Source organism: Ruditapes philippinarum, unplaced genomic scaffold (assembly GCF_026571515.1).
Source record: "Ruditapes philippinarum isolate M1 unplaced genomic scaffold, ASM2657151v2 ctg1920_1_1_1_1, whole genome shotgun sequence".
NCBI lineage: Eukaryota > Metazoa > Mollusca > Bivalvia > Venerida > Veneridae > Ruditapes > Ruditapes philippinarum.
Window position 1 is genome coordinate 189,549 of NW_026853468.1, and position 21,191 is coordinate 210,739.

At 33.5% G+C, this 21,191-nt stretch overlaps 1 protein-coding gene across 1 annotated transcript in view; it reads left to right on the top strand.

The window, feature by feature from the left end:
- Positions 1 to 20,786, top strand: part of LOC132736949 (myosin-11-like) — a 97,117-nt gene extending 76,331 nt beyond the window's left edge. The window contains 17 exon segments of the mRNA XM_060724164.1: positions 2,432 to 2,650; positions 3,152 to 3,322; positions 3,991 to 4,152; positions 6,165 to 6,275; positions 7,905 to 8,091; positions 8,692 to 9,482; positions 10,172 to 10,289; positions 10,292 to 10,443; positions 13,497 to 13,664; positions 14,110 to 14,253; positions 15,215 to 15,337; positions 16,066 to 16,245; positions 17,098 to 17,274; positions 17,829 to 17,852; positions 18,275 to 18,360; positions 18,821 to 20,060; positions 20,486 to 20,786. Coding sequence (XP_060580147.1) covers positions 2,432 to 2,650; positions 3,152 to 3,322; positions 3,991 to 4,152; positions 6,165 to 6,275; positions 7,905 to 8,091; positions 8,692 to 9,482; positions 10,172 to 10,289; positions 10,292 to 10,443; positions 13,497 to 13,664; positions 14,110 to 14,253; positions 15,215 to 15,337; positions 16,066 to 16,245; positions 17,098 to 17,274; positions 17,829 to 17,852; positions 18,275 to 18,360; positions 18,821 to 20,060; positions 20,486 to 20,692 — 4,260 coding nt within the window. The 3' untranslated portion in view covers positions 20,693 to 20,786.
- The last annotated feature ends 405 nt before the right edge of the window (positions 20,787 to 21,191 follow it).

Here is a 21,191-nt window from a genome sequence, read left to right on the forward strand (position 1 = left end):
TATATTTTTCGAACTTTATGACAAATAATTTCACATCCAGTATCACATTCATTTGGAAATCAGCATCTAACATGCTCTTAAACCATATAATACTCCTGTTTTAAATTACCTTTTCTTAAATAGGAAAAACTATTTATTTTTTAAGGCATAATGTGACGAAAGGAAATGAAATGACGAGGTAAATATGAATTGACTTTTGAGATTGTCATCTCAAAAAAATATGATATAATAATGAGTATTTTCATATCTTAATGTCGGGTATACCATTGCAGCGAAAGGTTTTATACAAAAACACAATTGCCCTTCATAAAGAATCTAAACTTTTTATATAAAAAGAAAAAAACAAACAAACAAAAAACAAAAACAAAACAAAAAACAAACAACTTAAACGTTCAGGTTTTAAATTCTTTAGAACCAATTTATTGCTTGAAAAACTTATAGCATATCTAAATGGTTTATGATCTAATTAAGTTAAACGTTTAATTAGATAAGCACTGGATTATTTTGATTTGTAAGTAAAGAGGCAAACATCTGAACATTATTAGAAAACCCCCAGAACAGGTTCTTTATCGATTGTTATTTGTTTTGTAAGGTTATTTTAGGGTGCTTGTAATTCGGTTAATTTGTTGTTCAAGCTGTTGGACAATATTACTTTAGTTTAATGCGAATCAGGCGCTTAGTTTTTTGTGAAGTAGGACTTTTCAAGATATTTTCATCATTTAAAGTGGAATATTATCATGTTCTTTTATTTAAATATAATGAGATGTCTTTTTACGCAATATGACAAACCGCTTGTTTTTGACATTTTCAGCTCGTCGGAAAAAGTCGAGCTTTAATGATAGCTGTGACGTCGTCGTCGTCGTAAAGAATTTAAAGGATATCAATATAAAACTTTGAATGCTTACTTCTCATAACAAGATGCAGTTATGAAAAAAGGGGCGTTATTCTTAAAGTTATATTTTTGGAGTTATATATATAGTTATAATATATATATATAATATATAAGGACATTCAAATCCTAAACCAATTCATTTATGTACTTTTAACTATCAAATACGAGTACCTTAAATCGAAAATAAAAAGGAGCCTACTTTTGCAACAATTATTTATTGAAATATACCATAGTGCCAATTGCATGTTTTACAAAGACAGAAAGAGCCCAAGGCAAAGAAAAAAAAATATATTAATGACGGCTGCTTGCAGGGCATAAACAACATAATAATCGCTTTGTTTTATTTGCAAATAACTTATTTAAAGGCACACCAAGCCTCCAAAATGAATAAAATTTCAGAATTTAAAAAGTCAAACATGAATTTTATAACGTTTGAATAATGGTTTTAGAACATGTTTTAGACGAAAAAGGTGCTGGATGTGAAATTTTCTGTCATAAAAGTAGCAAAATGTAAACAAAGTAGTATTTTGACTTTCATTTAATATACCAAATCGCTATGTTATTTTTAATAACTGCCGAAATGCAATACATGCAAAAGATGGTACGAGTATTTAGCCAATGAGTAACATTTTGAAAACTTTAACAGGACACAAAAATAAGAAAGCTTTTGAGAAATGAAATTAAAAGCATTTCTGGGGCATAATGAGCCTTTAAGAAAGAACAAAATCAATAAACATACATTCACAATAAAATATTTCATAATTTCATAATTACACCCGTCTGTTTAAATTCTCAATCCCCCCCTTCACCTGTTATTACGATGTATTAAATTACCAGGTAATATTTCCACGGAACCATTATTCTTAAAGAAATCTCATGAAATTTTACAGATGTAATGAAAATTAGGCCTTAAAATTTATTAAAACAGGTATCGCCTTGGGATGTGATTTCTTGAATGGTTTACAAATGGTTAATATGATGTTGTTATAGGGAAACACTAGTGGATTACACTTATTTCTGAAGATGTTTATATTTTGGTCTTCTTGTTATGCCGCCTGTGCCTTAGTGAAAACGCAGTAAATCATAAATTTAGAGATGTAACAAAATATCAAAATGAGAATATTGTATTGATTTATTGACGAATAAACGTCCAGTAATGCATAGAATGGAATTTTAGTGACGCAAGGTATCAGACATTGTCCGTACATTGCGCTTTTTTATAAACAGCATATTTGGTGTGACGATTTTTGTGATGTCATAGGATTTACTGGACAAAATTACGGAAGCATTCGTGAAACATTTTGGTTGGTTTAAAGGTAGAAACTGACGATATGTGTTGCACATATAATATTTCAGTACAGTGGACACGGTCCAAGTAAAATATATCATCTTTTGACGTGTTCACAGAGGGTACGCATTCTCATTGGCGGCTAAATATTTAATACGTGACGACAGAGAACACCAGAACTCAATGACAATTATACATAAAGTTTAATTTTACAAATCAATAAATTTGGATCATATTTATTTTTTCTTCAGATCCTAAACAATCTTTTGGAAATCGTCAAAGATCGTGCGGAAGCGGCTGAAGACGAACTTGAACGACTGATTACGGAAATTAACGATAATCAAGACGGTTCGTCTGTTTCGTCAGAGAAAAGTGCCGAAAGCTCTGCTCCAAGCCCAGTCTCCACCGGAAGTGACGATGTTTTCGATGGATCTCCTGCCGAGAAAACGCAAATTGCAGCATTTTGGGAGGTAGGTCTATTATTATTGCAACTTATTTTTTTTAAACAAATATAAATTATTGTCATTCTCAATATACACAACCTGGACTGCGTTTCATAGAAAGTCTTAAATGTATCCTAAGTCTTAGGACATAAAACAAACTGTTAGACTAACTAAAGACCGTTTCAATAAACATTTTTATGTTCAGTCAAATACTGTAGACTATAAATGAAAGCATTTTCCTAAGAAAAGTTAAGAATTACAATCACAGAACCTTATATTCTCAATGTTAAAATGCCCATCAGCATTGCTATTCAGAAATTAAGAGTCATAACGCCAGGAAATTTTCTTTGAAACGCAAAATTGTCACAGTTTTGGTCTTAATACTGATTTCAGACTTTCTTTGAAACACAGCCCTGAGATTTAAATTGCTTTCCTCTTGATTAAAGTAAAATCGCAACATAACACATTTGCAAAATATTTGTAAAGAAACTTTGCTTTAAATTTTATGTTTTTTTTCTTTCAATTCAGGAACAATTTAAGAAACGTATTCGATCATTAGAAACCCTCCTAGCTGAAGAGCGTAAAAAGTCCTCTTCCTTAGAAAAGAAACTGGAATTCACAGGAAGTGACGTAATCTCGTCCGCCATGTCCGATGACGCCAAGTTACACATGCGCGAGAAGGAACTGCTTCAGTCAGAGGTTTGAATAACTTAGTTAAATAGTCTCACATTGTTATTGAACATGCATTTCTATATATTTATGTCGTCTGTTTTAAGGGTGTCAAAGCAATTCCAGATTATATACATGTCATGTATTAATGGTGCAATTTTGATACAGAACTTCAACATCCAGTATGACCTTAGAAATAATAATGCGTTTGTCATATGATATATTCATGTTGTAAAAAGAGTTTAATATAAAATCACCATTTATATAAAATCACCATTTAAGTTTGTGCAAGAAGAAATAAAAAGGTCGGATCTCCTTTCATGAAAGAAAGACCGTGAATTTACACATGAAAAACGTCATTAATCTGTAAATATATTTGGGGTTCACCTTCAACTCAAAGACTTGTGATTCTCATTTTACAGATGAAATAAGAAATCTTGTGAAGGAAATTTATGTACGGACACCTCCATGCACTTAATGTCTTAATAATGTCCCTCGATATATTCTTTTAGTACTTGTATGTGACTTTTTACAGCATTGAACACGTTTTTTCCAAAATAAAAAATGTCGATCACAGAGGCCGTATGAAATAATCTATGCTAATAATTTAACAGTAAAACTAGATGTAAGTTCCCTGCTTGAGGCGAAGTTAAATGTAGTAAATATGAATCCTAAGTTACATAAAATATGAATTTCAGCTTCAAGAAAGTCAGAAACATGCCGTTATAGCAAACGATCAGATCCGAAGCCTGACGGAGAAGCTGAAGAAAGTAGAAACAGAGAAATGGAGGTCTCCGAAACTTTCCCGGAAACCCCAAGACTCGTCTTCGTCCGAAGACAGCTCATCTGATGGCAAACAGGTATTGTATTTACTTAACGCAAACAAATTTCCGCTTTCGTATGATGGCGTTGTTAAAAGCTTTTATGATAACTTCCGCTTATGTCGTTGTAAAAATATAGTTTTATGGGATAGTTTCCGCTTATGTCGTTGACAATTTTTAGCAAAAAAATTTAGGAGATATATAAAATCTTCTTTGTTGACAGATGAATGTTTAAAATATTAATCTTATTACATTTAAATCAATTCGATAGATTTTTTAAAGACAAGTAATATTGATATCCATATAAACAAATTTAAAAGAAAAAAAAAACAAATACAATGTGACAACATTTTCCTAGAGAAACAAATTACCCTTTAGTCGTCATTGATAGCACATTTTGAAATTATGATCAGAAACTTCCAGTTTTCAGTTCATTCAATTGAAAATGGTCTTGATGATGATGTTCATGTAAAAAACCCATCCCACACGCTTACGTTACAAGAAAAAATTAAGCTGGTTGTCTCGTTCATTGAACGCCGCCTTACCGTGTTGATATTGTTGACCATATGTTTTACTCATTAACAAAGCTTTATATTTTTCTTCTCAATATACGTAAATTATATGAACAATCTATCATAGATAATGATGATATTGACTTATTGGCCTACCTCTTGAAGCATCTTTCCCTCTGGCGCAAGCTATAATAAGCCTTCAATCAAGCTTTGGCTGTTTTCTTTATTCTATATTTAGCCAGTTCTATTTTTAGAATATTTTTGTCCGTTCCAACTTCCGGATGTTATCTGACGTGTTTATCAAAACGAGGCTGTATCAGAATCTTCAATCACTCAAATAACCTTGGTGTTTACTTTATCGTTCCAATCATATAAGTTATTTAATCCACCAATAATCAAATTCATGAATGATTTTTTTTCCTTCTTGGCGAAGAACTTTTTTTCTATTTCCGGTGGAGTCGGTGATTGATAACATAGCATCCATATTTCAGGATTTTACTAACTTTTAACGGTCTGTTTGCCAAAAAGTATCGAAAATAATTTATTTTTAGGCTCTAAGAAAAGTTGAAAGTACATTAATACATTGTATTCTAGATGTTAATAGTTTTTAGAGTATTTTCAAAAGTCCGACTAGCATTGTATTTATTTGATAAGAAACACCAAGAAATTTTGAAAATGTAAAATGTAACTTTGAATTGAAGTATTGGTTGATAAATAACCGTGCAATATTCACAAATCGTTGCGGGTCAGCTTCTTTCAATCGTATAAATTAGACTATCGTATATCTAAGTAGGAAATCAACTTCACCCCTAACCTGATTGATCTGAAAGTGTTCAGTGTGTACCTGACGAGAAAATGAAAATGAATCTGGAGCCATTCTGCTTTAAGATATCGGAGTGTTTTTTAGACGAAATATGAAATGTTTGACATGCGAAATGTGTGTTCCACAGCAACCGCTCATCTAAAAATCTAAATCTACTAATAAACTATAATAAAATGAAAATAACGCACTTACTCTAATGGTGTTTTACGACCGACTATGATATACAAATAGTAAAACAGTCTACAACAGTCTTGTATCATAAGTTCGGGAAATTCAATGAGATAATAATGATAATGGCTTTCCGTTTTTTCTTGATTGATAAAGATTTATCTGTTTTTTGTGAAAGGTAACACGTTCCAACTTTTGTTACTAAATGAAAGATATGTTGAATAAGTTAAGATAACCGATTTTTGTTTGGAAGTTGTTCACTACCGTACAAAAAGTGAAATGTGATAAATTTTGATATTTTTCAAAACCTCGTTATGACCTACCTGTTTAAGCGGCATTCAACTTTTATTTTTTTGTTGGAAAAAACATTTTTTGTTGATTCAAACTTAGTATTTCAGTAATTTTATCTTGGCAACGTACACTTTGGGACCAACACTGCCTGAAAGCCAGTTTGATCATATTTTTTTTGTCACATCACTTTAAATCACTATATGTTTCTTGTTAAAAACATACACAGTTAATAAACTGTTTCATTTAAATAATTTCAGGGTTCATTTTGCCGCACGTGTTCAGAACTCCAGTCTGTGAAGGACCAACTTTGTGAGGAACTTATTAAATTTAAATCCAAGGCTGAGGAGTTAGAGGTCAAAATAGAAGATGTACGTATTTTTATGTTACCGGGTGATAAACATATGCATGCAGCCTGACCGAGACTCGAACCTGGGACCCTTGGAATACCATACATATGAACACAAATATAACAAAAACATACGTCTTTTGGCATTACGGGCAATGTATACTTGACCTCGTGGCATTAAGGACACTTTTACGAAATATCTAAAGATTCTATGTACGAGTACACATGTATGTACGATAAAAAAAATTAATGACGTCACTTCCGGCAATTGGTTTTGAAACTTTGTATACTAAGAAAACTTGTCAAATTGTTACATACATAATGATCTACTAGTATTTGTCGTAAAATTATTTGGGAATATATAAGTTTATCATTTTGTAAAATAACTGAATTTTGGCATGAAATACTGGTGTAAACACATTGCCTTGGAAAAAAAACAACAAGAACAAAAACACTTAATATTCCTGTGTATGCTGTAGGGACTGTACGTCATTTGATTTTTCTAGCATATAAAATCATGTTTCTTCTTTGATTAATTCTCAAAGGTCACGTCGCCTTTTTTGAACCAGGATTTAATTACGTATGATAGGCATTATTATTATGTCTACTTCTTACGGATGCAGACGTACCCCTACAGAGTTATCTAATAGGTTTAATATAGAGAGCTGAGCTTCAATTAAGAGTTTGGCTTTTATAACATTAACTGCGGTGAAACCGTGTTCGTAAAGTGAAACACGTGCTTTTGTTATTCATAAAACGCCAGTTGGTCTGAGTTCACTGTTCGAATGAGATTGGGAGTAATTTAAATACCCACTTGATCGTGACTAGAGATTTGACTAATAAGAATAATTGTAAACGAAGTTAATGTTTGTGAAACAATAGCAAATGTCTGTGAAACAATAATTATTACCTATTTATAAGCAACTAAACAGAAAATGGTGGCTTCCGCTAAGTATATTATATATTTTTACCTGGAACAAATACAAGTACGGCGTCCGTACTCTAAGTGCCTGAAAGGGCAGATGGACTTTTATGAAACTTAGAAGACATAAACAAATACAAATTCTACATGAAATGAAAAAATAATCAATTTGATATTGTTTTATTATAAATTTTTGTTTTAGATATTGCATCTAACGTAAGTTTTTTTTCTAAAGGCCTTGTATAAAATCGAATTATAGTCTTTGTCTTGGTGAAATCAACGTTTCATTCTATTACTGCATACATTACAATGTAGGCCAATAACTGATTTACAAGAAAGTAAGACTTTATGATAACGGTAATCTGCTTAGAGCAACACCTCTGAGCAGTGTTAGTCCTTCAGAGAGTGTATATGGGGCTCTGTTGATTTATATAGCATTTGTTTTAGTTCGAGTGTGTAGCAAGATAAAAGCTTATAGACGCACTTTCGAATGCGCTCCTGGAACCAACCGGTACTGAGCAATAAGTGAAAAGTTTCTTGTTCAAGGAAACAACGACTTTCCCCTGACGGGGTTTGAACCCATGCAGCTAGCGCTCGTTAGATTACTAGTCCGACGCGTTAACCACTCGGCCATGCCGCCACTGGTGCCTCTGTTAAGGTTGAACTATCACTTATGCTGTTTTTGATTTATTCCTACATATCTCACTTTCTTCTTTTCATGTTTTCAAGGTCAACGAGATTTGGATATCCAAGAGTGCGGCATCGGAACGGGAGAAACAGTCCCTGGAACAGAAATTAGCTCAGCGAACACAGGATTGTAAGCGTTTAGATGAACAAATAAACAAACTTCGAGAAGAGGACCGGATGAAGGACATCTTCATGAAGGAAAGAGATAACGCTCTGAAGGATAAATCAGGTCCGACCTTGATCTACATATTGTAAAATCAAACATTTACGGAAGGTCAAAAAAACAATCGCGAAAACATATTTCAGACTTCTTTGCTTGGTTAAACATTCGCTAATTACAACTTTTATCTTAGCCGTTTAAATAACTAGATAAAAATAGTATAAAAGAATTTCAATCTGAAAACACAGACGACGTCATCATTATTGATAAATTTCAAATGCCCCTTCTTGGGAAATTAATGTTTAAGAGATAATTACTTACATACACTCATTCATGATAGTAGGTGGGTTGTGTTGTTTGGACCTTGCAATGACCTATAAACTATATATTTTGTCAATAGCATAAGAATTGATAGAAAAAAACTGAAACAGTATGTGTTGGTTTACTATATCAATGATGTTTTTCATTAATTTCCCCCCTAAAATTGGTTTTGAAGTTGCTCTCAATTAGTAACAATTCAACTGACTTTATAACTTTTTTGCTTCTTATGCATCAGCTCCGTTCAATGTTAACGTCTGTCACAAATTAATGATAAATATTTTTGAACCCTTACAGAGAACTAGATGTTCCATATTTCAAATGTATTGATTGTAAGATTTTCATTTACAGCTCAGATAACAAGAAAAGATGAAATAATAACTGAACAGGAAGAGATCATTCGTCAACGAGAGGAGGACTTGCAATCATTATTTGATCAAATATCTCAGAGAGAAAAGGTCATCAAAGACCTCACGGAATCCACGCGCTTCCGCGAAGAACAGCTGAAGGAGAAAGATGAACTATTGAGACAACTCAGTTCAAACATTGAAGAAAAAAGTGAAGAGTTACATTACTTGGAAGAAGAGGTACATGAAGCTGTACTGAAAAGGAAGCAAAGTGAAACAAGAATTGCCGAACTGCAAAATAAAATTGATGAAACATTAAAGGGAGAGAAGTCCGAACTGGAGACTGAAAATGAACGACTACAGTCGGATATAGAAAATTTAATGGGCAATATTACGGAGCTTCATACTGATAAAGTGACGTTACAGAATGAGTTAGATAAAGCTAAACATGCTTTAAGTGAAGCCATGCTTATGTGGGAAAGAGATAGATCGTCTTTAGGGAAAGAACTGAACATTGCAAGGGAGAAAATGAGTCTAATGCTAGAAACGTCCGAAAAGAAAGAGTCCCAAGCGCTTCAGATTCTGAGAAAGGAAGTCCATGCGATATTAGAGACTCGAGAAAAACTTGCTCATGAACTGCGATTGAATAAAATGGAACACGAAAATACAGTGCGGATTTTGAAAACGGAGAAATATAAGCTAACAGATGAGTTAACTTCTAAGATAAGGATGTTAACACATGAGATGAATAATAATGATAAAATGTCAGATGAACTAGCCAAACTGAGAGGGCAGGTGAGTAAAATATGTTCTATCTAATTAGGCTTCATTATTTCCCTTTACAATGCAGAAGTCATACAAATGCTCTACCTTTCTTTTCAGAATTTTTTTTTACCGGGTATTTAACCTGCTTTCATGATTTCAACTTCACGAATTCAAGATTTCATTTTCACAAAGTTGAAATCGTGAATTCACGAAGTTGAAGTTTTGAAGTTCATGAAGTTGAATTTTTGTATTCATGAAGTTGAAATCGTGAATTTGTAAATTCTGTATGTTGAAATCTTAAATCTGTGAATTTGAAATTGTGAATTCATGAAGATGAACCCGGGAATTAAAAAGTAAAAATGTCTTTCGTACTTATGCACTAGGACTTGTTTATATACGATGTTATTTTCAATTTTTTCCAGAAATGTGTATACCAAGTCGTAACATCACCTTAAAAAGGTTTTTGTACTCATGGATGTAGGAATGTAAATTGAGCTACTCTTAAAAGATTAAATATGATGTTATTTTGCCATAAATTTGTTCGTATAAGGTGTTACTGCTTGATCGGTTGGCGTAGAAAAAACTTAAAAATAAAGTGCTTTCTACTCACAAGCATCTTTAAATATACTCATAACTATGAATTTGTAAATAAACTCCACGTGACTAGACACAACCAATAGAAATATAACAATGTTGTTTTTGTTTTTAATTTAATAAAGGATGATATAAATTACCAACTTCACCATCATGAGAAGATTCTCCGTGCGGAGTACATGGCCATGAAGGTCAGGTACGAGACCCAGCTAGACCGGCTACAGAAGGAGCACTTACAGCTGCTCAGGTTGTGGAGAGGCTCCAAAGGGCCAAAAACTTGGACCAAGAAATTATTGTGGGCATTCAGAAAGGCATGGCAAATATTCGAGAGAATTATTCTCATGATTTATCACGGTGGAAAGATGAACGAACGGTGCTTGAGAGTCATATAACACAGGTTGGTTCCTGGTCCATGTTGACCTAACTGAATACTGTATAACATATAACACAGGTTGGTTCCTGGTCCATGTTGACCTAACTGAATACTGTATAACATATAACACAGGTTGGTTCCTGGTCCATGTTGACCTAACTGAATACTGTATAACATATAACACAGGTTGGTTTCTGGACCATGTTGACCTAACTGAATACTGTATAACATATAACACAGGTTGGTTCCTGGTCCATGTTGACCTAACTGAATACTGTATAACATATAACACAGGTTGGTTTCTGGTCCATGTTGACCTAACTGAATACTGTATAACATATAACACAGGTTGGTTCCTGGTCCATGTTGACCTAACTGAATACTGTATAACATATAACACAGGTTGGTTCCTGGTCCATGTTGACCTAACTGAATACTGTATAACATATAACACAGGTTGGTTCCTGGTCCATGTTGACCTAACTGAATACTGTATAACATATAACACAGGTTGGTTCCTGGTCCATGTTGACCTAACTGAATACTGTATAACATATAACACAGGTTGGTTCCTGGTCCATGTTGACCTAACTGAATACTGTATAACATATAACACAGGTTGTTCCTGGTCCATGTTGACCTAACTGAATACTGTATAACATAATAACACAGGTTGGTTCCTGGTCCATGTTGACCTAACTGAATACTGTATAACATATAACACAGGTTGGTTCCTGGTCCATGTTGACCTAACTGAATACTGTATAACATATAACACAGGTTGGTTCCTGTTCCATGTTGACCTAACAAAATACTGTATAACATATAACACAGGTTGGTTGCTGGTCCATGTTAACCTAACTGAATACTGTATAACATATAACACAGGTTGGTTGCTGGTCCATGTTGACCTAACTGAATACTGTATAACATATAACACAGGTTGGTTTCTGGACCATGTTAACCTAACTGAATACTGTATAACATATAACACAGGTTGGTTTCAGGACCATATTGACCTAACTGAATACTGTATAACATATAACACAGGTTGGTTCCTGGTCCATGTTGACCTAACTGAATACTGTATAACATATAACACAGGTTGGTTCCTGGTCCATGTTGACCTAACTGAATACTGTATAACATATAACTCAGGTTGGTTCCTGGTCCATGTTGACCTAACTGAATACTGTATAACATATAACACAGGTTGGTTTCCTGGTCCATGTTGACCTAACTGAATACTGTATAACATATAACACAGGTTGGTTCCTGGACCATGTTGACCTAACTGAATACTGTATAACATATAACACAGGTTGGTTCCTGGTCCATGTTGACCTAACTGAATACTGTATAACATATAACACAGGTTGGTTCCTGGACCATGTTGACCTAACTGAATACTGTATAACATATAACACAGGTTGGTTCCTGGTCCATGTTGACCTAACTGAATACTGTATAATATATAACTCAGGTTGGTTTCTGGACCATATTAACCTAACTGAATACTGTATAACATATAACTCAGGTTGGTTTCTGGTCCATGTTGACCTAACTGAATACTGTATAACATATAACACAGGTTGGTTCCTGGACCATGTTGACCTAACTGAATACTGTATAACATATAACACAGGTTGGTTCCTGGTCCATGTTGACCTAACTGAATACTGTATAATATATAACACAGGTTGGTTCCTGCTCCATGTTGACCTAACTGAATACTGTATAACATATAACACAGGTTGGTTCCTGGTCCATGTTGACCTAACTAAATACTGTGTAACATATAACACAGGTTGGTTCCTGGTCCATGTTGACTCAACAAACTACTGTATACTTGAAGGCCCATTATGCTAAAAAGTTCTAAGAAATTCATATTTTTTAAAATTTGTTTGAAATGTCAAAAGTGTGTTTAATAATGTTTTAGTCATGAAGCATTTTAGATATAAAACACTTGGAGGAAGTAGCCTTACAGGTGCAGTTTTGTGTCGTAATGTAGCAAAATATAAAAGAAGTAAATTGATTTACATACAAAATACTCATTAACAAAGATTATCCCAATTCGCAAACTACCAAAAGAAGCAAAAAAAAAATATTCAGTTGATGTTACTGAAACTGCTCATTTACATACTATTTAAGTGTATAATTTGAGCTGCGTCATGACAAAACCATCCGCATCCGCGCAGTCTGATCAGGATCCATGCTGTTCGCTATCAGTTTCTCTACTTGTTATAGAGTTGGTAAGCGAACAGCATGGATCCTGATCAGACTGCGCGGATGCGCATGCTGGTCTGGATCCATGCTGGTCGCAAACCCATTACGTTGGTTTTGTCATGACGCGGCTCATTTATTTGTACCGTGTTTTACAAGAATTACTAAAGAACTCATTCACAAACAACTGCTTTCTTATTTATTTTCTTGGATTCTAGCCTAATTATTCTATTTAAAGAGTGTTTTATTAAATACAAGCTATAAAAATGAAAATTCTGCAAATATTTTGTATTGACTGCATCATAAAATTATCATTAATCTGTTATTGTTGTTATTGAAATATATCAGACATGTGATAAGATGAAAAATCTAGGAATCTTATATTTTACGTATGGTGGCTGATTTCTGCCATTTCGTGTCTAAGAAATTAATGAAAATTCTGCAAATATTTTATAGTGACTGCATCATAAAGTTATCATTAATCTGTTATTGTTGTTGAAATATTGCAATCACATATTTATGCACACATCTAAGATTCTTATCTTTTACGTACGGTTGCTGATTTCTGCCATTTCGTGTCTTCGCACCTCAAAAGTCGAAGGAGAAGATACGATAACTGCGGCCCCTCAAAAGTCGAAGTCGAAGACACACGATAATATGCTCAGTTATCGTGTCTTCGCCTTCGATTTTTGAGATTCTCTACCCGCCGACACGATAATTCTACAAAAGAAGATTTCGTGTCGTTATTTCTCCTAAAATGTATGGTGTCTTCGTGTATATAAGCATGTGTTATAACACTGCATGCGGTAATCTTGTTTACTTATATAATTTATTTATTATTTTGTTTTTGACAGATCGAGGAAGGAAAGGAAATCGCTCAACATCTTCGCGCCCAGATCGAGGCTCTCAAACGTCAGCTGACAGAGCAGGAGGTGGAGCGATCTGACCTAGTTAACAAAATGACGTCAGAACGTAGAAACTGGGACATAGAAAATGCACAGCATATCAGCAAACAAAACCAGGTATTGGTTTGTAAATTTAGCATAACCTGTCAAAACAGCATTAAAAAAATATTTTAAAAAAGATAAAGTTTTCTTAAGTCTCATTAATTTAAATAATTATAAACTGTGATGTAGAAGTGGAAATTTCGGTAAATATCCTTTAGAATGTATCTATAACATTAAAATAATAAAACGTGTGGGCAGTCTTTTTTATACTTTAGACGGTCACATATTATAGGTCTATTTATATTTAATCCTAATCATTTTTAATACAACTGTCGGCCAATCAACTTTATAAGAGTCAATCTTTTGAAATATGTAGTCAATTTAGCTGAAGTTGACAATGAAAAAATGAGCATATGTCACTAAAATCAAAACCAAATATCTATTCCCATTCTCCAGTTATACAATATGTATTACACAACGTATGATATTTTTGGACATTTGTCTTTTTTGTTTCACATAGCTGGAAGAGCAGCTAGCTGTGTTTATTCAAGCCCAGTCGAAGAGTAAAGATGTCCAATATAACATGGAAGTTGCATGGGAGAAGGAACGCAAAGAACAGAAACGCCTTTTGAATGAGGCGCACGCATTGGCCATGGACCTTCAGGTAATTATCGTATCTCAGACACCAATCGGAATACCTCGGCTATTATCTATAATAACTTATTCGGAGACTGACGGAAAGGGCCGAAAAATTGCGAATGCCTCAAACACGAGAATATAATTAATTGGAATTTTCGGTTCTTACAGTTTTATGCAAATCGGCTGTCTGAATATACTAAAAATAGAAATAAAAACGCTACACTGGAATGATACATTGTCACCAGTTGATCTGTTTAAAGATTAAAAAGATACTGGGACGAAGTAAAACTGCTTTTACTTGCATGCTGTCTTTTGTTATGCGCATGTTTTCTTTTCGGGATCGTTGGCGTTACTGGTTGCCATTATTTATGTCTCGGTAAATTGTTATGTTGAATAAGATATCCACTAGAGAATTGATGAAATTTTAAAGCATTGTAGAATATTTACTTGGAGGAAGTTCACATATCTCAAATATCCTAGACATTTAACTAGTGTGTTTCCGATTATTTTATAATTTTGACTTGTACACATTTCAGAAAAATCTTTTAAATTATTATACTAATTTTAGAATGCAAGATTCCCGGATTTCAATTTGCAATTTTAAAATGACCAATGAAAATCCTTCTAGTATTCAGTTCTTCCTTGCAAATTTTACAAGAAGTCAAACCGATCTCAGGCGGACTTGGTTTTGTTTGTGACACATGGTTCTGTTTGTGATACTGTTTAATTCGTAGCAACTGACCTTTCATTAAAAAGAAGTAGCATTGCGAAATATTTTACTGCTAAAACCTGGCTAATGAATAACGTTTTGGATACTGTCAGCAATAAATGAAAAGAATTGCTTAATTGTACATTCATAGCCGTTGTATTTCATAATTGTCATTAAAAAAAAAAGAAATAATAAAATTCTAAAAACAGGATGTTCCAACAAAGACATTGTTGCAAATCATCTTTCATTACTTTGGCACGTTTTATTTCTATTTTAGGAACAACTTTCACGGCGTGACGAAGAAAACGCCAGAGAGAAGAAGAATCTTCTTGAACAGTTGGAGAAACAAAGAAAGGATTATGAAAATCAAAAGATCAACTCCGATAAAATGACCCTAGAGGTAATATATCAAAATTTGAAAATAAGCCATTTTTAAAGGCTCATTATGCCTCGGAAATTTATCGTTATTTTTTTTAAATGAAAGGACCCTAGAGGTATGAAAATTAGCCATTTTAAAGGTCTATTATACAATTATGCTTTTATATTTTATTTCTTAAAAGTTTTTGATTTGGTGCACTTTTATGGTATCCAAAAGTTATTCATTGGCCAGTTATATGAACCATCTTTTTCTTTTGTTTTGGGTTTTTGGCAATCAGTACGGTTTTAATGAATTACATTCTCTAAAACCATTATTAAAACATTATGAAATTCGTGTTTGCCCTTTCTAAAAAATATATATTAATTTGTTTCTGAGGCACAACGTGCCTTCAAAGTAACATGAATAAATTGTCTGATAAAATGCTATAATGCTATGGTGAATATGTTGACAAGGTATAATACTTTTAAAGCAGCATTCCTCCAGATTTATGCTACTTTTCATGAAAATATTTAAAATTGTATTAAAATGTAGAATATTGTCAACTGAACAAAGAAAGTAATTTACACATTACAAACTGCACTTAAAAATTATCAAATATATCAAATATAGGACAGGTTGTGCAAACAAAACTTATTGTTATTGAACAAGTTCATACTTTAAATGCTTCCACAAAGTTTAAGGGTGAAAATCACTCACCTTGTAATCTTTGTTCCATATACAATGTATATTACGTAATGATTTTTTCATAGGTAAACACTGGGGAAACTAAGTTAAAACACGCAGAGAAGCAAGTAGAAGAATTGAAAGAGAAACACAAAAAGGAACAAGATTTTTGGATGAAGGAGAAAGGAGACCTCCTGCGACGATTGGCGGAGATGAGGAAGCTTCATTTACGTGACGTTCATCGTATAGATGACGTCCTTGCTGCGGTAAATCAAAAAACAAATATATATAGAGGATATACAAGGTTTTTCTATAAATACATGATTTATTTTCATCGAGTGGTATGAAAGTAAATATTTCATGAGTGGCGTTAGCCACGAGTGAAATATGATAATTTTCATATCACAAGATGAAAATAAATCATGTATTTATAGAAAAAACTTGAATTTTCTGTTTATTATATACATTTCTCTTTTTTGACATTAAAATTTTAAAGAATTTCCCCTAAATTTTGCGTATTGGCAGAATTTAATAGAAAGTAGTCCGGCAAGACACCATTGAAAATACGGAAAATATGTTTCACTGCAGGGAAAAATAAATTTTTACAGTGAAAATACGGAAAATGAAAATACGCATTTTATTTAATTAATATTTCTCAATATTTCATTTATAAGTATATAATAAACGTTCTTCTTTGGTCATTTATTCTGTTTGTTAAGTTATTTCTTTAGCTCACCTGTCACAAAGTGACCTGATCGCATTTCGTCCGTCGTCCGTAAACTTTAAATTTAAACGACATCTTCTCATAAACCGATATTCTTCTTTGATCATTTAGGGGGGGGGTGTAATAATTTTTTTTTTTTTTTTTTTTTTAAGTTTTTTTTTTTTTTTTTTTTTTTTTTTTTTTTTTTTTTGTCTTTTAATTACAATAAATGGATGTAATAGTTCTAAATATATATAGTTTATTTCTGCAAAATTCTATTTCATTGCAAGTAAGTGTTTTTACTCATGAGCAAACGCGTGTGTCACAAATAGAGAGGTATGAGCGAAGCATATTTTTGTTACAAATAAATTTTCTCCAAAATTTTATTTTAATCTTTGTAATTCCTTTTTTTCAGCTTAAACGTCTTCGTGAGCTTGCTGCCATTGTTATTGAATCTGATAACTCAGCCATGTTACCGAGTAACGGAAATGACGTCAGTGGTACTTCTGGTGATGCATCAGCTGCGTCTGCATCCATACATGCAGGCGAGAATGAGGGGGAAATGGCGGATCTAAAACAAAATATAGATCAGGTTAGTCTGTATTTATTTTTGATTTTGTGATTTCTCTTTAATTTAATGTTCGGTGCATCTGTACAACACAAAAACAATAAAACGATATAAGCTGATAGATTTTATGTTAAATATCAAACTGGAATTTCAATAAGAATGATAGAAATTAAAACACAATGAATTAAATTCCCAACAAGGAAAATGCCTGTTCATTTCCATAATGAAACTAAAATATTCCAACCATATCTCTCATATGATTTGATTTACTCAGACACTTCGCTTTTCATGGAATGACACGTTAACGCGTCACATTGACGGACTCGTGGTTATCACCGTATGTATATTAATATGATTTCTAAGTGAACACCATTTTCATGTTGGGTCCCCGTTATCACGTACAATTCAACCGGGAGTGGACAGTGGCTTAGATTTTCCACTATCAAGCATATCAATAGGCTCAGTCAAACTGAATCTGCAACATTTTCGGTTTTGCCATGTTAAGCGACCTTGTATGTTTTGATTATTATTTTTTTTGTTATTTATTTATTGAGTAATAATGATATATCTTTTTCCAGGTCATTCTCAAATATGTAAAGGAGGTAAGTAAATGTAACTTCAATCCCAAATCACTTTTACATTTTCTAATGTTCTGTGATTATTGTTGCGCATGCGCATTATTAGTACGACATAGTTGAGTTTATCTGGTCATAGCATATGATTATTCTAACATTCTGTAGAAATGTATATATTAAAGTTTAATGTAAAAATCCACTTGGAATTGTACATCTTAAAGTAGTCTGTTAAAGCTTTCAATTCTAATCAGTTTGTCCTTGGCGTTTAAATTGATGATACAGATATACGCACAACGGCTTTACAATTGCTAAAGATATAGAAATGTCTAAATGATAATAAATTTTGAACAAATAACGTATGCACGTATTTAATGGCAAAATATTCCTCTAGTATTATTTTAAAGATTTTTGCGTTCACATGTTCATCTTTTATATGCTATTAATTTTAGTCCCTCCGACAAATTCATTTCCTTGCTGAAGAGCTTGCAAGACCTTCTACTGATCTATCACGGGAAGATAAACAAAAACTGAGAAGGTAATATTTTCTCTCTATTGACACAAGTAAATTTCTATAATTAAGACATTGGATAATAAATTTTTTTTTTAATCTAGTGCTTACTTAGTGAAATTCAAAATTTTCAGTAAGTGATGAGCATTTATTGAATTGTATAACCATTGCACGTGTCAATTGATGTAGTTTAGAGCTGGGACATTGCAGAAACAAACTAAAAGAATGAAGAAAATCAGAACACAATTTAAAGCATTAATTTCCGTTAAAGGAGATTTCTGTTTTCTAAAGTTTTAGTAGAAGATTAATTTAAAAAGAAGCCTTTTTGTAATTTGTAAAATTGTAGTAGCTATGGTCAAAGGAAGACTTCATAATATTTGGTGACGGCGGGCATTTTTTTTGAATTTGTGTTAAAGTAAGTAGTAACAAATTCTTGCATTATTATTCCTTTTTTATAATTGTATTGTCTTTGTTTTCATTTTTCTAGAAGCTTGTCAAGCTCTGAAATAGAACTTTTGAAGGACGAATTCTTGCTCGGACCACAGGATTCTGGTCCACGAATTATCAGTCACCACGAGACTATACCGGAAGTGAAATCACAGGACATCAGCCAGGAACTTCCGGTGGTTCATCGTCAGCAAACGCATGACGGTACAATGAAATCTGAATACGGTAAACCAGACTTTATTGAAAATGTGCTCATGGAACAATCTTCATTTTACAATGATGATAAAGATTCAAGAATAGAAGTACACCGAATCAAAACAACAAGGGACGTAACTCGCGTTGAAACAAAAGTAACTTCCCTTCCTAAACCGCCTCCTAGCTTTATCATTCCGCGTTCACGAAGCACAAGCCCTGCCCCAACGTCGTTGTCGAAATCAAAACACACCACCAAGCCTGTGTTGAAAAGCATGAGTTTAGAGTCCTCCCATTCTCACAGACTGTCTGCGCCGGTAACCGGTGCAAGTTCAAGAAGTTCCTCGTCTGATTCATCCCCAGTTGGCACTTATAGTTTCATTCCGTCACAAAATGGTTACGGTTTGTACGGAAATGGAGGACTTCAATCCGGGAGTTTAGACAGACTTTCTCCTAACACCGCAAGGAAAAGGTTCTTTGAATCCCAACAACCTAGTACATCGGAATGTTTCATGTCATGGCCGGAGAGAAGAAAGCGGGAATTAAACCCAAATAGAAATAGTAGAAGCTTAACGGGATCAACCGAATTGTTCATATCCGAAAGTGGGGACGAAATCAGTGGTAATGGACGATTGCGAAATTCAGTGTCCATGGACGATGGCGCCATTACTGTTGAAACTTCTCATGATTCTGTGGCAAATTCAAAACGCTCTCGAAGTGCCGAAAACACGTCAAAACACTCAGGTTTCAGAGACTTATTCAACGCTATGAAAAAGCGTTTGAAACCGAAAATAAAACGCTCACAAAGTGCTCGCGAGCACGACAAAGTTCATAGACTACAAGCAGTTAAAGAAAATGAGAAAGTTGAAAATTGTGAAAGTTCAAATTCAAGCGCGCAAAAGTCAAGTGAAAATAAAGAAGCAGACGACCATGAAATAAATGTAGGTCAAGACGTTGAACACGTGACCCAGGATCAGCTGACGCCAATTTTGATACCAGACGATAATGAAGGTACAAGCAAGAAAAGTAAAGAAGACTTGAGTGCAGGGGCCGAAAGGAAAAGCAGGACGGATAGTAAAGGCAAAAAGGTACTGTCTTTAATAATATTTTAGGCTATGTAAGCTATATATAAATCCATGTTTATTCGGGTAGGTAAATGATGCAGTGGATAAAATTAAGCAAATGCTCTGCTTATGGACAAGTTCAGCTTAACAACATATAAGAAACTGTATTGTCATTTTCTCAATAGTTAGAAGATCCCTATCATATAAATTTTAAAACATGTTTGCATACGAAATTGATCATCTTGATTATCCTCTGATAGTAATGTTCTCGTCTTATCGTCCTGTTTGCACAATTTTTTTAAACATAACCAACTGAAATTTGAATATTCATCGCAATGACGTCATCGTGATGACATGATGCGGATTTTGATGCCAATTATTTCGATACACTATGAAGTTTATTTTATTATTATTGTTGTTGTTATTATTTTACTGAATTTTATTTTTAGTCACGATCGCGATCTCCGGGGGAGAAGGACGATGCTCACGGGTCACAGTCGACGCTTCAACGAATCAAAAATCGTTTCCGGTCCAAGTCAGCTGACAGAGCACGTGACCACCACGAAACTCACGTGACACCTATTCTCGTTGGTCATTCGACAAGCGGGCAAGATGATGACCCCTCATTGCAACAATACAGCGAGACTTGTGTCTGACAGATGTGTTGATATTTGTACTATGGCGTATGTTTGTATATATGCAATATGCTAAACATTTGTGTAAACACAAAATGATTATGTGCAAGTCATGTTTTTCCAGAGTTGTGCATGAATATGCTCTAGATTGTGTATCCGACTGTTTTATATCAGATTTGTGCATGAATATGGTCTAAATCGTGTACACGACTAAACGCTGTATTCCCTGATTATTGTAAATGCAAAATTAAAGATACAAAAGAAAGTAATATCATTTATATAAAGAAGATATTAATTTAGAGACACAAGTAAGAAGAGTTACTGCGGTAACACACATTTAGGATTTTTCAAAATTATTTCCCTTGCAAATCTAAAATTGGCGCCGATTCACAGTTACTGTGTCAGAGGTTGTCATAAAAAAGCGGCATTTTCAAAAACACTGAAGCACATTATGTATCGTTTAAGCTCTTTTGTGCTTATATAAGTTAATAAATGTTAGATGTTCTTAACAGTTAGAATT